Source organism: Hypanus sabinus, chromosome 12, assembly GCF_030144855.1.
Source record: "Hypanus sabinus isolate sHypSab1 chromosome 12, sHypSab1.hap1, whole genome shotgun sequence".
NCBI lineage: Eukaryota > Metazoa > Chordata > Chondrichthyes > Myliobatiformes > Dasyatidae > Hypanus > Hypanus sabinus.
In genome coordinates this window covers 88,833,859-88,849,900 of record NC_082717.1, presented here as the reverse complement: position 1 = coordinate 88,849,900, position 16,042 = coordinate 88,833,859, and the positions used below count along the sequence as shown (strand labels likewise).

The 16,042-nt window shown below is 38.8% G+C and overlaps 1 protein-coding gene across 1 annotated transcript in view; it reads left to right on the top strand.

Annotated features, from left to right (window-relative positions):
- Positions 1–16,042, top strand: part of LOC132403115 (serine/arginine-rich splicing factor 7-like) — a 29,881-nt gene that overhangs the window by 10,004 nt on the left and 3,835 nt on the right. The window contains exons 2-6 of the mRNA XM_059986409.1: positions 2,258–2,438; positions 7,490–7,666; positions 8,589–8,663; positions 8,745–8,822; positions 12,022–12,075. Of these exons, the coding sequence (XP_059842392.1) occupies positions 2,258–2,438; positions 7,490–7,666; positions 8,589–8,663; positions 8,745–8,822; positions 12,022–12,075 (565 nt within the window). The remainder of the gene's footprint in view (positions 1–2,257; positions 2,439–7,489; positions 7,667–8,588; positions 8,664–8,744; positions 8,823–12,021; positions 12,076–16,042) is intronic.

The window sequence follows — 16,042 nt, the reverse complement described above, 5'->3', positions numbered from 1 at the left end:
ATCATATTGCTGCTGGCCTATCTTGACTATCGACTTAATTAGATTTTTTTTCCTACCCCTCAGTGTTCCCATCCTGAGCCTTTTTGTTTGGTAGCCATTTGTTCTTGGAATCTTCACTCCAATTCATGAACGCAGGAGATACAATTATTGATCTTACTGTCTGAACTTCTCATGTATTTCATTTAGATTAATCCTTTTTTAAATATCTTCAGTTCTAGTATGACTTCCAATTTATTTTTGTTTCTTTTACTTTGAGTAATATTGAGCTACTTCTATCTGGTTCTATCTATACATTGACCTTGTATTAAATACATCTGATGTAGCTCATAAGACAGGTAACTTAACCATGTAGGGCAAAGGCATTTGTCTTTGATGCTGCACTTCAGTTTTCTTACAATAATTTTACAGGAGTGGTTATGAATTTTTAAAGGTAATGAAAGTGTAATTTGAATTATAAGTTACTTTATATGCATGCCATTTTCCAAAATGTTTTTGTCACTGAGATACTTACAGTACTGTGCAAAAGTCTTAGGCACTCTAGATTTTTAAAGTAAATTTTGTATTAGATTAGGGATTCGCAAACATGGACCCTTAGCGTTAACAGGTCTGTGGAAGGTTGGCAACCCCTGTATTTTGATTTTTTTTTGTCTTTTGTATTAATGTGTCAGTAGCAAAGAGCATTTTTTGATATCCAAGCAGTTGTTTTTCAAAAAATGAAATGGTACAGAGAATTTAAGTATTTTGTTAAAGTTACATATTAAGTGATAGTTTACTTTTCAAATTAAAACTTGATTACTTTGTGGGTACATAGCCCAGTGCATGATTAAATAGGTAATAAACAAGTACTAATGATTAATGACATGAGGTGAATGAACTATTCTGATTAACCAAAACAGAAACGGGTGTAGAAGGAATCAAACTGAGCAACCAAACTAAAAGGTGAGGTTGTGGCAGATGTGACAATTTAACCTTCAAGCTATCAATTCTTACACCTTAGCAAATTGAGCATAGCAACAAGACACAGGTCATCGTGCAACAGCAAGGTCGCTCCCAAGCAAGAATTTTGCAGCAGGTAGGAGTTTCAAAGTATGCTATCCAAGCTCTTCTGAAGAGTACAAAGAAACAGACAAGGTTAAAGAACAGAAGGGCAGTGGTCAGCCACAGAAACTGAGTGCTGCAGATGATGTCAAATTGATGTCTCTTCTAAATTGGAAGAAGTCCAGTACTGCTATCAGCTCTAAACACTTAGAAACTACTGGAACCCAAGTACACCCCTCTACAGTCAGAGGAAGTCTTGTCAGAAGTGGTCTTCGTTGAAGAGTTGCTGCCAAAAAACCTTTCATCTGAAATGGAAACAAAGCCAAGAGATACACCTATGAACAAGGACTGGGATGCTGAACAATGGTAGCAAGTAAGTTAAAACTTGAAGTTTTTGGCTCAAAAAGGAGGCACTTGTAGAAAAGCTGGAGAGAGCTATATGGATGAGTTTCTGCAACCAATGGTGTAGCACGGTGGAAGTTCCCTGCAGGTTTGGAGCTGCATTTCTGCAAATGAAGTTGGTGTTCTGGTGGTCAGAATTAATGAAACCTTCAATGCTGAGAAGCATAAGCAGATTCTCATCCACACAATACCATCAAAGGAGGCATCTGATCAGTCCCAACTTCATTATGCAGCAGGATGATGACCCCAAACACTCTGGCAATGTCATAAATAAATACCTTTAGCAAAAGAGAGTTCTGGAATAGATGATAAGGCTTCCAAAGAGCCCTGATCTCAATGGCATTAAGGCTGTCTGAGGTTGCTAAAGAGAGAGAAGTGAGACAGCCAAGGTCTGCAGAAGAAATGTGGCAATTTCTCCAAGATGCTTGGAACAATCTACCAGCGGATTTCTTATCAAACCCCATAACTGTGTACGTAAGAAAATTGATGCAGTTTCAAAGTCAGAGTAGTCACATCAAATAATTTTACTTTACTATTTACTGGGTTTTATAGTTTTTTGATATTTGGAAACTTCATTATTTCATTATTTTTGAAAGCATCTTTGATTTACAGCTTTTTTTTACATATGCTTAAGGCTTTTGCACAGTACCGTATTCCTTTCTCTTGGCGTATATATTCTTATAATTGTATATTTTTGTTGTCCTTTAAAGTCCAGTTTTCTTTTGAAAATCACAGTTAATTTTTTTGTAATTCAAAACAGTTTTATTTAGTGTTTTGTTTTGCAGATTCTAATGATATCTGGTATGCATCTCAACAGAAACCAAGGTCTATGTAGGTAACTTGGGAACAGGTGCCGGTAAAGGGGAACTAGAGCGTGCATTCAGCTACTACGGGCCACTGAGGACTGTCTGGATAGCACGGAATCCCCCTGGTTTTGCTTTTGTGGAATTTGAGGAGCCTCGAGATGCTGAAGATGCTGTTCGTGGTTTGGATGGCAAGTAAGTAAATCTTAAAGGGAAGCTAAACCCCATTGGTAAAGTCTTGCTTTCATTATTATCAGCTATTTTTATTGCATAATATGAATGTTTTCAATTTTCTTTGAAACTTCTGTTCAGAATGCACTTGTCACAGTATGCTCTCTTAGCCCTAAGTGTCCATGGAGAATTGTACAGGCATGGGGACATTGCCAATTGACTGAGAATTGTTTGAGAAAACATTACTGTACAAATACACATAAAATCAGAATCCAGTTTAATATCCTTGATATATCGTGAAATTTGTTAACTCAGCAGCAGCAGTACATTGTAATACATGATAAAATAAAAATTATAATAAACATGTATAGTTAAATAACTAGTGTAACACAAATAAACAGCAGTGAGATAGTATTCATGAGTTCGGTATCCATTCAGGAATTGGATGGCAGAGGGGGATAAAGCTGTTCCTGAATGACTGTGTGCGCCTCCTCCATGGTAAAAGTGTGAAGAAGGCGATGCTTAATGATGGACACTGCCTTCCTGAGGCACTGCTCCTTGAAGGTATCTTGGATACGGTGAAGGCTTGTACCATAACTTTTTCATTGTGCAGCAGTAGCAGCCCTTCCTCCCCAAACCAGACAGTGATGCAGTTTGTCATAATGCTTTAACACGGTACATCTGTAGAATGTTTTGGGTGACAAACCAAATCTCCTCAAACTCTTAATGAAATATAGCCTCTGTCTTGCTTTCTTTATAGCTGCATCAATATGTTGCATCCAGGTTAGCTCCTCAGATACTGACAGGAACTTGAAATTGCTCACTCTCCACTTCTGATCCCTCTGATTGGTTTGTGTTTTCTTACCCTTTCTGAAGCCCAAAATCAGTTCTTAGTGTATGCATACACATTTAAATAAATTGCCAAATTATTTGTCATCCCCTTATCCTTTTAAATAAGTGTTTTACAGTGTAATTCTATATTCAAGGCAAAACTGTATTAATATAAATAAAACAAATAGAAATCAAATAAATAACTACAGTCGTCATCACATGAAATACCAAAGCTGTTGTTGCTAATTAGCCTACAACTGCACTGCTGGTGTGAAGTAACTAATGTAAAAATATCTTCTCATTATTTTACATATTCAGTGAAATAAAATTGATTTTTGAGCATAAAACAAAACAGTCTTATGTAGGTCATGCATATTCTTTGAAATTTTTACTGGTTTAATGAGAATTCCTGTTGGCTAAGTACCGGATAAACAAACTTACCTACTTTAAGGTATTGATTGGCAAGAGTTTTCCCCTCCTCAAGATATTCATAGAAAAGCAGTCCCGTGAAAACTTACATTTGCCTGCAGAACCTTTCTTACATCATTTAAGAGTATAGTTGTTAGGCATTGTGTGCTCTGATCAGAGGATAAAGAGCTTGAGGACCATTTATCTTAATTTTAAGTAAGAAGTGAATAATGCTATTGACATTTGGATTTGGCTTCCACTTAAATATTGGGGGATTGTCAGAGTAACAAATGTATAAAATGTTATATGCGTGAAATATTCAGTTATTATAATGCAACATTGTACAGATAAAGAAACCATGAGTGCTGCCATTATTGTAACGGAGCCCATATTAACGCATTATTATTTGGCAATTGTGGAAATGCAAGCTATTTTTCAGATGTCATGTATTGGTACGCTAGCAGTTAACTATTTTCCCTTCAGACATGTCCAGTAACTGAAGATGTGCATGACTGCTCTTCTACCTGGTTGAGATCCTTTGAGTCAAATTTTATGCAGTTGAGTAATTTCTGTTCCTGTTAAAAATGTTTGACTCTTTCCTGTTAGATTTTATACTGTGTGTTATATGGTCTTTGGTGAGAAGAAATGACAGTAGCTGCTGAACAGTTGTCCACTGCTTTACGATCTTTTGGCTATTTGGAACACTAATACTGATCCAAGATTCCCAACTTTTTCTTGGTTGAGACCTCTTGGTGACCTGATATCTCATGAGCAACTTTTGTGTGACAGTGCATTGGTGTAATTAGCTACACAAATCAAGCAATGACTCTTTTTGGATTATACATAATTTCCATTGAATCAACATGAAAGGAACACAAGATGGCTTGCTTTTGTTGGTTCTCTTGATATGAAGAAACTTACTTATCTTTTGTGTGAACTTTTATCCTTGTGCAGTTTGTGGACCTTTGGTTAGGTTTTGGAGAATTTCTCTCTTCAAAGCTCTCTTCATACAGTATCTTATCGAAAAGGGAACATTATCAGTATTGAAAGCTGGAACTGTTCACAAAAGGTGCTGTTTTAAAATAGTCTGGCAATCGCCATTGATCAACTTCTTGCCAATCTTGGGTTATGCTATAAAGTCCCTATAAAAGGCAGGAATCAGCAAAATTCTGTAATTCATTTATCTCTTCCAGAGACATATTTGCTAAACTCTAGTAGTGCAGAATTGTTATCTTTACAATCTATAACAGATATATAATGATACATGGGAGTTTCAGGTCTTTGTAACATTACAGGGGCTACCTCAGCATAGCAAGCAGTAGTTGAATAATAGATCATGATACAAAACCCAATTTTACTTCTGGAGATTGGAGTTAATATGAACATATTCTGCTGAGATTGCATAAGTTTATACTTTCTCTATGAATTGAAGCTTATTTACTTCATCTAAGTTTAGAAAGAAACGTTTCTTGTGGCTCAGTTGTATTGGCGGCTTTCCTTAGCTTCTTGTGCCGGTCTATAAAATTATTGTTATATATAACTGGTCCATATTTCTACAGAGCTGCATTTTAAAAAGTTTTGAACTATGACTCGTATCCTGTTAGATTTGTTAGTTTTATCGCAGAGATCTGCTTCTATGGTTGTGCTAATGTTTTATAACTGAAGTTTGCATATAGAATGAATCACATGATATGCTTCCTCTGAATCTATATTCTGCATAGGCACCTGGGCTTTGTGTCTTGCTTTTGAATATTTGCCACAGGTTTGGGAGCATGATGAAAATGCGTATTTTCATGGGTGGCAGCACTGACACCCACTGGAAAATTCTCCCTTTAAAATACTGTGCATAGCTGAGGACATTCTGCATTAATGTTTGAGGTTGAAATGTTAGGAACTGTCACAAAGACATTGTAAGTTTAAAGTCGTATTAGAATTTGGTTGATTTGAAGTTTGAGTCGGTTGTTTCTTGTAAGAACCAAGTTCAACTGGTCAATAATGTGTGTTAGTGTACCCTTGGTATATGCATCAGGACGACTTTCTTATTTGTTAACACTTGAAAGCTTCTAACTGAATATTACAGCACACTGTCAAGAGGTGAATAGTTAGAGACATTTCTACAGCAGCCTATGAATTGCTAATTGAACAACATAGTTTACTTCTGTACCTTTTGTCAGGTCTCATTAAAATGGTATTTAAATTGATTTAGTCACCTACAAATCATGATTTGATGGTCTTGGCAATTGCACATGATTACAGATCAGTAAACTTGAAACCCACCTGGTTTCCTTGACTGTAAGTCTAGGGAATACACATCCGGGTCCCACCAAATCTGTGAGATTGAGAAGGCTCTCCCACCCCAAACCCCAGTTTGTGTGGATGCTGTGTAATTTGTTACAACTCGATGTATATGATTAAAGGAGTTATATTTATGAATTTTAACTAAAGGGTTAGTAAAGAAAGAAAAAGCAAAAAGGGCTCATTATAATTAAACAGTCAAATATGCACAAGTTGTAGAAGTTATACATATTCACCAATCCTCAGTTGACCTCGGCACCTTGCTCCATTGAATCACGGCCCCTCATTGGGTCAAATCCTACAGTTGGTTCTCTCCAGCGTCTTCACTCTTCATCTTCCACTGAACAAAGGACCCCAGCTCACACAGTGTCAGCCACACAACTCAAAAGCTCCCTCCCCTGATTGGATGTCTCACATTCCAAAGCACCAGTTAACTCTAACCATAACTCAAACATGGCTTCTACATTACATTAGCAGTGAAACCTCTCCCAGGCTGTTAAACTCTTACTGTCGCTTCCTAAGTATATATACAAGACAGTATTTACCTTTCTCTTTGGTATCTCTTGCTTTTTTGCTTTTCTCTAGATAATTTTCACAATGTGGTAAATGTCATTAAAGCACTTTTTATAAAGACAACTTTGGATTTCCATCATTCCACTGTGGTGTTGGGATCAGTCATAGTTGAACATTATTTTTCGGCAGAAGTGTTCTTTTGTCTTCACCTAACTTATCACCTAAACTTTGCCCCTAAACTTCAAATTGCTGTGAACAAGACTTGTCCAATGACATTGGAAAAAGTTATTGAGGCAATTTGTTACCCAATTAATCACCCCTTTTAAAGGTAGGATCCTGTAAGAGAGAATATTTTGTTAAATTATGTTGTTGAATAACTTATGTAGTTGTGTTCCAATCACAAGAATGGATAAAGTTATTGTGCTTGTTACTCTTCAGCCTAATGAAGAGCTTAGTAGCATCAATGCCTTTTTCTTTTATAAATTGTTCTTTTAAGTTCTGTCTCAGCCATGTTCCTGTTGGTTTTTCGCTAAGTTTTAAGGGAGGTAGGTACTCTTTCTTTACCTCCCTTTCTCATCTTCACCCCCGCACACCCCCCCCCCCCTCCCCATTGGGTTCAACTTGATGGTTTTGGATTTGAATCCTTTGATTTATGGGGGTGTGTGGGGAAGAAGTATATTGTTTCTCCTGAGATTTTGGTCAGACCTATGGCTATTTTCCAGATTTTTCCCCCATATCAGATGAGTTAGCTTGGAGAAATACTGCTGAAGTTTCACTGTAAATGTTCACATCACTGTTGCAAAAAAAAAATTGTTTATGGAATTGGACTTCAGGGCAAACAGATCAGAGTAACCAGTTTTGTATGCATAAGCACCAATGGTTGCAGAAGCTTAATTAATGTCTCATTGTATGCATCATGAAATAATGTGCATATAATGTTGAATGTTTTAAGCTCCAATAATAAGGGCAGTATTGTAGCTGCACATTTTCACTGATGCCTGTTTAAATAGTAATTTCTTTAACTTAAGGGTAATTTGTGGTTCGCGTGTTCGAGTGGAATTATCAACAGGAATGCCACGCCGCTCACGCTTTGAGCGGCCACCAGCACGGCGGCCCTTTGACCCAAATGATCGATGCTATGAGTGTGGAGAAAAGGGTCATTATGCTTATGACTGTCATCGCTATAGCCGACGTAGGAGGAGCAGGTATGACATACCAATCTCAATGATTATTAAAAACGCTTAAAAGCATTTTAAGTATATTTAAACAGCTTTATTTTAATCTGAATAAAAACGCAGTGCTTTATATTGTTGCTGCTTTACATTTAAGTGCTAATCAGGTCTTGTGGCTTTTTTGTTTGCTTGACTTTGAGTTTCACTGTGAATGTTTTGAATATTAATGATCCACCTGGTCCAAACCTTTCAGGTTTCTTCGTTTGAGTCAGTCACCGCGATTCAGAATGTCGTGAGCCTCATGATATCAGGCTGAGGCATCTAGCAAATCCAACAGTTTTGATGCGCCTAGAGCATACGGTGATTGGCATGAGGCCAGATCCCCTCGAGAACCTGCTACAACTAGCTTCACCTTTAAGATTCTTTTGAGGGCAGAAAATGTTTGAGAATGAGACAAGGTGATCGCCGTTATGCTGTAAATTGGCTTTCAATTGGGCCCCTTTCTAGAGGAACGCCAGATTGACCGCATTCCCTCGTAGACAAACATCCTGCGTCAATCAAGCCTCACTTTGGCTCATTTGGCTGTCAGTTTGATCGTCGTTAGATTGAAGAACATCTAGATGCTGCGATGATCTGATAGATACTTCTAGATCGCCTAGATCTGCTTGACCTTGGTCCAAAGAGGGGGTCGACTGACCTGCAAACTTGCAAGGTTTACTTTATGTACCACTTACAAGTGTTTTTACAATGCACAAAATGCTAAAAGAAATGTAATGATTTTTAACTGGATCTACGTTATGTAGATTTAATCTAAAAACATATATGTAGGTCCCCACATTGTCTTCAAACTGACAGACACTGTATTGTAGCAATCTTATTTTGATTCCAGCAGAGGTATTCCAAGAATATAATGCTGAAACAGCTAAATTTAACTCTTTTCTTTTTGTTAAACCAGGTCCAGGACTAGGTCACGTTCAAGATCACGTGGAAGAAGATATTCTCGTTCACACAGCCGTAGCCGTGGCAGAAGGTATGTCTTTCATGGAGGTTTAGTGTTAAAGAATGATGTGTTTGTGTTCTAAAATGTAATAATTACTCAAATTTTGTCAAGGTCCAGGTCATTTTCTCCTCGGAGGTCCAGGTCATTTTCTCCTCGGAGGTCCAGGTCTTTCTCTCCTAGAAGGTCCAGGTGAGTATAATACATTCTTTACTTTCCCTTTCTCCATAGTCAAAAACAAAAGAAAATACTTTGAGCTCTGGATTAATTGATCATTTCAATTAAGTACAACTTACAAGTCTTCTTGTCTAGCAATTTTAATTTAAAATAATAAATACTAACAAAGGCAAGTACTGATGATTTGCCATCCTTGGAAGCACGAAGTAGTCAGTGAGTCAATCTGCAATTGTAGAGAGAGGAAAAGCAGAGTTAGTGTTAAATGCATTTCATTGGAAATCAAAATAGGGCAAGAAACCCAAAATTAAAAATGTTGAAAGTAGTTAGTAAATTAGCCTGCAACTGTGGAGAGAGGAAAAGCTGAGTTAGTGCTTCTAATCAATGGCCTAAGTTTCCTGCATTTTCACTTTTTAAAAACAAAGTGTGTTCACTGAGTTCATGCTTGGAATGTATGTATGGTATTTTAAACATTGAATAGGTGTGAATCCTTATACTTTCAAAATACTGAGCCTTGATATGGTTTAGTTTGAATCACAAATACAACTCAAGCAAGCAGTTTGACTCGGGTCTGATGTCCTCACTTCTCTATCAACAGTACTCTTATTCCATGTGTCTGCTTCCATACATCCCTGTTTTGGGTCTTAAATTGTAAAATTAAAATGTTATGGCAAGTGGCTTCAATTATAATGTTCTTTAAAATGGAAGAAAATTTTAACCATATAACAATTACAGCACAGAAACAGGCCATCTCGGCCCTTCTAGTCTGTGCCGACGCTTACACTCACCTAGTCCCACTGGCCTGCACTCAGCCCATAACCCTCCATTCCTTTCTTGTCCATATACCTACCCAATTTTACTTTAAATGACAATACCAAGCCTGCCTCTGCCACTTCTACTGGAAGCTCATTCCACACAGCTACCACTCTGAGTAAAGAACCTCATTGTACCCTTAAACTTTTGCCCCCTAACTCTCAAATCATGTCCTCTTGTTTGAATCTCCCCTTCTCTGAATGGAAAAAGCCTATCCACGTCAACTGAATCCACCCTCCTCATTATTTTAAATACCTCTATCATGCCCCCCCTCAACCTTCTACGCTCCAAAGAATAAAGACCTAACTTGTTCAGCCTTTCCCTGTAACTTAGGTGCTGAAACCCAGGTAACATTCTGGTAAATCTTCTCTGTACTCTCTCTATTTTGTTGACATCTTTCCTATAATTTGGTGACCAGAACTGTACACAATACTCCAAGTTCGGCCTTAACAATGCCTTGTACAATTTCAACATTACACCCCAACTCCTATACTCAATGCTCTGATTTATAAAGGCCAACATACCGAAAGCTTTCTTCACCACCCTATCCACATGAGATTCCACCTTCAGGGAACTGTCCACCATTATTCCCAGATCACTCTGTTCTACTGTTTTTTTTTTGTTTTTTTCCACTCTGTTTGGTGTATGATTGCTGTTTTCATGAAGTTCAGAAAATGGATGGCTGTATCTGAAATATTCCTGAACTTTGTGTACAATTGGAATGTATGTTTGCAGACAGACTTCACAAAAAAAAAACATTCCTGGTCAGGTTTTTAAAACCAATAATTTATCCCTCCCTTCTCACCTGCCCATCACTTCTCTCTGGTACCACTTCTTTTTCCCTTTCCTCCATGGTCCAATTTGCTATCAGATTTGATCTTCAGCCCCATAATTCTTCCACCTATTACTCCTCAATTTCTCATTTCATTCCTACCCACCCTCCCCCCAGCTGCTTATTCTAGCTTCAGTCCTCCTCTTCCTTTCCAGTTCAGGAAAGGGTCTTGGCCCAGCACATCAACAGCTTGTTCCTCTTCATAGTTACTGTCTGACCTGTTGAGTTCCTCTGGCACTTGTGTTTTTAAACTGTTTACTTTTTTGTTTAATTGAAGATTCTTCATACTAGTTTCATGAAAAAGATTCAGGTTATGGGCAATGCATTAAAATTTTCAGTCTAATGAACTGAGGTTTCTAAATGTGCTTGTCCAAGAGAGAAAATTGTGCAACCAGGCTAAGTCTATTTCTAACACTTCTTCCTCTCTCTCCAGCTTTCTCAGCTGCCTCCTCCACCTCAGTGTTTGTACCAAGCTGCCCTGAAAAGATTAGTCTTGGTACATTTTCATTTTGTTGATTCAGTCGGTACAGCATCAACCAATTTGAGCAACTTGGAGGTGGGGTAGCATCTACAGATCCCCATTGATCTTCATTGGCTTGGGATTGATGATCTCTTCCTCTTTCTAAGAGGAACCGTCAGGATTTAACGAGTCATGTCCAGCAGAATCGCCACATCTGGCAGGGAAAGATTAAGAATAAAGAACACCGCTCTCCCCCATCCATTCATTTCCCTTCACTTGGTTTCACTTTTTCTCTTCCAACTTGTATTCTTTCCCCTCCCCAAGCTTTTTATTCTGGCTTCTGCCCCACTTCCTTTACAGTTCTAAAAAGGGGTCTCGGTCCAAAACACAAATGGTTTATTCCTCTGCCTAGATGCTATTTGACCTGATGAGTTCCTCCAGCATTAATATCCAGCACCAGCAGAATCTCTTGTTCAGGTTTTTTAAGAAGTCTTGAGAGTCGACAAAACAGATGATGAAATTTGCTGCAGTTAAAGATTGTTTTAGAGGCTTTTCTGGAGTTCAGTTAACTCATGGAGTAAGTACAGTCGACTCTCTCTTATCCAGTGGTTGATTTACCCCGGTTTGCAGATTAACTCTGAGGGTGGTGGGTGAAGGGGAAGCCTGTGCTTTCAGTTTTTCAAAACCTGTGCTTCCAGATTTAAAATCTTGGGCTACTACTGAGCTTGTTTGGTTCTGTAGAGCAGCAAGGTGTTGCATTCTTGAACAAAGAATTGTTTCTGGAAGTGTAACAGATGAGTATCACCAAGGCAAGTCAATTGATGAAACAAACAGGACTGAGTATTTTAAACAACAAAGTACTGTGCAAGAATTTCCAATGCCTTTTTAATGTGTTTTGCATTATCTGTATTTTTGCATTATCCGTCGAGGCGCACCCCTTCATTACTCAGGATAATTGAGAGTCAACTGTAGATGACATCGAGGCACTTTGGGAGGATTGGTAAATGTTTTTTTCTAAGTTAACTTAAAGTACCGTATGTCTTTTTGTAATAGTTAGCTTTACCTCATTGTATATCTGTGAATTTTAGTTTTGTAAATGGTCTTTTATAAAGGTCTCGATCAAGGTCACGATCCAGATCCAGGTCTCTGTCAAGGCAGAGAAGCAGGTCAGTTGATTTTCATGTAGTATCCTTTGTTGTAATTAATTTGTGGCATATACAGTTGTGAATAGTGCTAGCAGCACTATAGTGAGTATTGATATTTGAACAATAAATACCTGGCAGGAGTAGGCCATCCAGTGCTTTCAGTCTGCTCTACCATTGATCAATATCTTAGCTATTTTCTACCTTGGCCCATTTCTAACATTATGTTTAATATCCTTTAATGCCCAGAAATCTGCTAATCTCATGTATGAATACATACACAGCCTTCTAAGGTGGAACATTTGAAATGTTCACAATCTTCGGAGTGAAGCATTTCTTTTCAGCCCTAAAAAGTTAGCTCTTGATCCAAAAATTGTATCTTTTAATCTAGAACTCTAGTCATGAAAACATACTCTCTGCATCTAGCCTGTAAATTTTAGATTTCGTCTCTATTCTATTGAACTGGAAGTTTGTAAGATGTAAGTACAAGATTTGAAGCATGTGCAACAAAGAGGTGTAAGACCATAAGGCATTGGAGCAGAATTAGACCATTTGGCCCATCGAGTCTGCTCTACCATTTCATCATGACTGATCCATTTCCCTCTCAGCCTGAATTTCCTGCCTTAAGTATAGCCAATGACTTCAGAAAGGCCCATGACAAAATTCCTTAAGGTTAGAATTGATTTGATCCAGAGTATTGATCAGTTTATACTTGGGAGTATTGAGAGCAGTTTTGGGCCCCTTATCTAAGAAAAGATGAGCTGGCATTGGAGAAAGTACAGAGGAGGTTCATGAGAATGATTCCAGGAATGAAAGGGTTGACATATGAGAAGCGTTTGAGTCTGGTACTGTAATTGCTCGAGTTTAGAAGAATGGGAGGTGTGGGGGAGATCTCATTGAAGTCTGTTGAATATTAAAAGGCCTAGATAGAGTGGATACGGAGAGGATGTTTCTATGGTGGGGGAGCCTTTGAATAGAGAGAGTTCTATTTACAACAGAAATCAGTGGGAATTTCTTTAGTAGAGGGTGGCGAATCTGTGGAATTCATTGCCATAGACAGCTGTGGATGCCAAGTCATTGGATATATTTAAAGTGGAGCTTGATAGGTTCTTAATTTGTCAGGGAAGCAAAAGTTAGAGGGAGAAGGCAATAGAATGGGGTTGAGAGGAATAATAAATCAGCCATGACGGAATGGCAGAACACACCTGATGGGCTGAATGGTATAATTCTGCTTGTGGTCTAAAATAATTGGCCAAATCCATGTTGCTCCTTCCCCATGAAGAGGAGGCTGCATTGGGAGCACCAGATATCAGTAGACAACCCCAATAGATTTGCAGGTGAAGTGAAGGCTAGAACATATTGACGTCAAGAAAGAGAAAGACTTGGAACTTAAGAAAAGCATTAGGATTAATTCTCCAGGGCTGGACACGTTAATAGAGGAAGTGCGAGAATAGATTGCTGTACCTTTCGTAATGATCCTTGTGTCTTCAGTGACCATGAACGATTGGAGGGTGGCAAATGTTATTGCTTGTTCAAGAAATGGAGTAGGGATAACCCTGGGAATTAGATTCTTAGAGATAGGATTTACCAGCATTTGGAGAAGCATAGTCTGATTAGGGATAGCGTGTCTTTATGAGGGGCAGGTCATAGGATCCTAACTGAGTGCTTTAAGAATGTGGTGTGTATGAATTTTTAGTAAGGCATTTGGTAAGTTCCTCATTCAGAAAGTCGGGAGGAATGAGATCCAGGGAAACTTGGCTATGTGGATACAGAATTGTTTCTTTGTTCTTATGGCTCATAATCATCAACCTGACCTCATCCAGAACAAAGTAACCTACTTTATTGGTATTTCACCACTGGTGCAGGGTGGCTGCAATTCACACATGTTGTAGTGACTTACTTCCTTGGGCTGCTTTAGCAGCATTTCCTTCATTTGTGACCTTCATTGGGGAACAAGGAAATGGCAGACGAGTTGAACAGGTACTTTGGATCTGGCTTCACTAGGGAAGACACAGCCAATCTTCCAGATGTAATAGTGGCCAGAGGGCCTAGGGTAATGGAGGAACTGAAGGAAATTCACATTAGGCAGAAAATGGTGTTGGGTAGACTGATGGGACTGAAGGCTGATAAATCCCCAGGGCCTGATCTGCATCCCAGGGTACTTAAGGAGGTGGCTCTAGAAATCGTGGATGCATTGGTAATCATTTTCCAATGTTCTATAGATTCAGGATCAGTTTCTGAGGATTGGAGGGTAACTAATGTTATCCCACTTCTTAACAAAGGAGGGAGAGAGAAAACTGAATTATAGACCAGATAGCCTGACATCACTGGTGGGGAAGATGCTGGAGTCAATTATAAAAGATGAAATAGTGGCACATTTGGATAGCAGTAACAGGATCGGTCCAAGTCAGCATGCATTTACGAAGGGGAAATCATGCTCGACTAATCTGGAATTTTTTGAGGATGTAACTATGAAAATGGACAAGGGAGAGCCAGTGGATGTAGTGTACCTGGACTTTCAGAAAGCCTTTGATAAGGTCCCACATAGGAAATTAGTGGGCAAAATTAGAGCATGGAAAATTGGCTGGCAGACAGGAAACAGTAGGGATCAACGGGTCCTTTTCAGAATGGCAGGCAGTGACTAGTCCCACCTCAAGGCTTGGTGCTGGGACCGCAGCTATTTACAATATACATTAATGATTTAGATGAAGGGATTAAAAGTAACATTAGCAAATATGCAGGTGACACAAAGCTGGGTGGCAGTGTGAAATATGAGGAGGATGTCAGGAGAATGCAGGGTGACTTGGACGGGTTGGGTGATTGGGCAGATGCAGTTTAATGTGGATAAATGTGAGGTTATCCACTTTGGTGGCAAGAACAGGAAGGCAGATTACTATCTGAATGTTGTCAAGTTAGGAAAAGGGAAAGTACAACGAGATCTAGTTATCCTTGTTCATCAGTCACTGAAAGTAAGCATGTGGGTACATCAGGCAGTGAAGAAAGCTAATGGCATGTTGGCCTTCATAACAAGGGGAGTTGAGTATAGGAGCAAAGAGGTCCTTCTGCAGTTGAACAGGGCCCTGGTGAGACCACACCTGGAGTATTGTGTTCAGTTTTGGTCTCCAAATTTGAGGAAGGACATTCTTGCTATTGAGGGAGTGCAGCATAGGTTCACAAGGTTGATTCCCGGGATGGCGGGACTGTCATACGTTGAAAGATTGGAACGACTGGGCTTGTATACACTGGAATTTAGAAGGATGAGAGGGGTTCTGATTGAAACATAAAAGATTATTAAGGGATTGGACATGCTAGAGGCAGGAAATATGTTTCCGATGTTAGGGGAGTCCAGAACCAGAGGCCACAGTTTAAGAATAATGGGTAGGCCATTTAGAATGGAGTTCAGGAAAAAAACTTTTATCCAGAGAGTTGTGGATCTATGGAATGCTCTGCCTCAGAAGGTAGTGGAGGCCAATTCTCTGGATGCTTTCAGGAAAGAGTTAGATAGAGCTCTTAAAGATAGCAGAGTCAAGGGATATGGGGAGAAGGCAGGAACGAGGTACTGATTGTGGATGATCAGCCATGATCACATTGAATGGTGGTGCTGGCTCGAAGGGCTGAATGGCCTACTCCTGCACCTATTGTCTATTGACCTGTCACCTGGTTTAAGATTAGTTTCAGGCTCTGGTTTCTCACTGTCAAACTGAACATGAAATGCAAAATGATCACTCTTTTCCTCATCTTTTTAAAATGTTATATCATGTTTTGCCCCATCACTAGATCTAAATGGTCCATTCCCCTGTTGGGACCATTTTAAGGATTTTTTCTGAATACACTTACTGAGCTTGTTCTTGAGTGTACCTTTATCAATTTGATTCATCCAGATTAGATGGATTTTAATGTTACCTACGATTATTGTATTGCTTACATAATTCTTGATTCATACTCTTACAGTGTAATTTTTTAATGAAGGTTTTATTATCTCCACCAGATT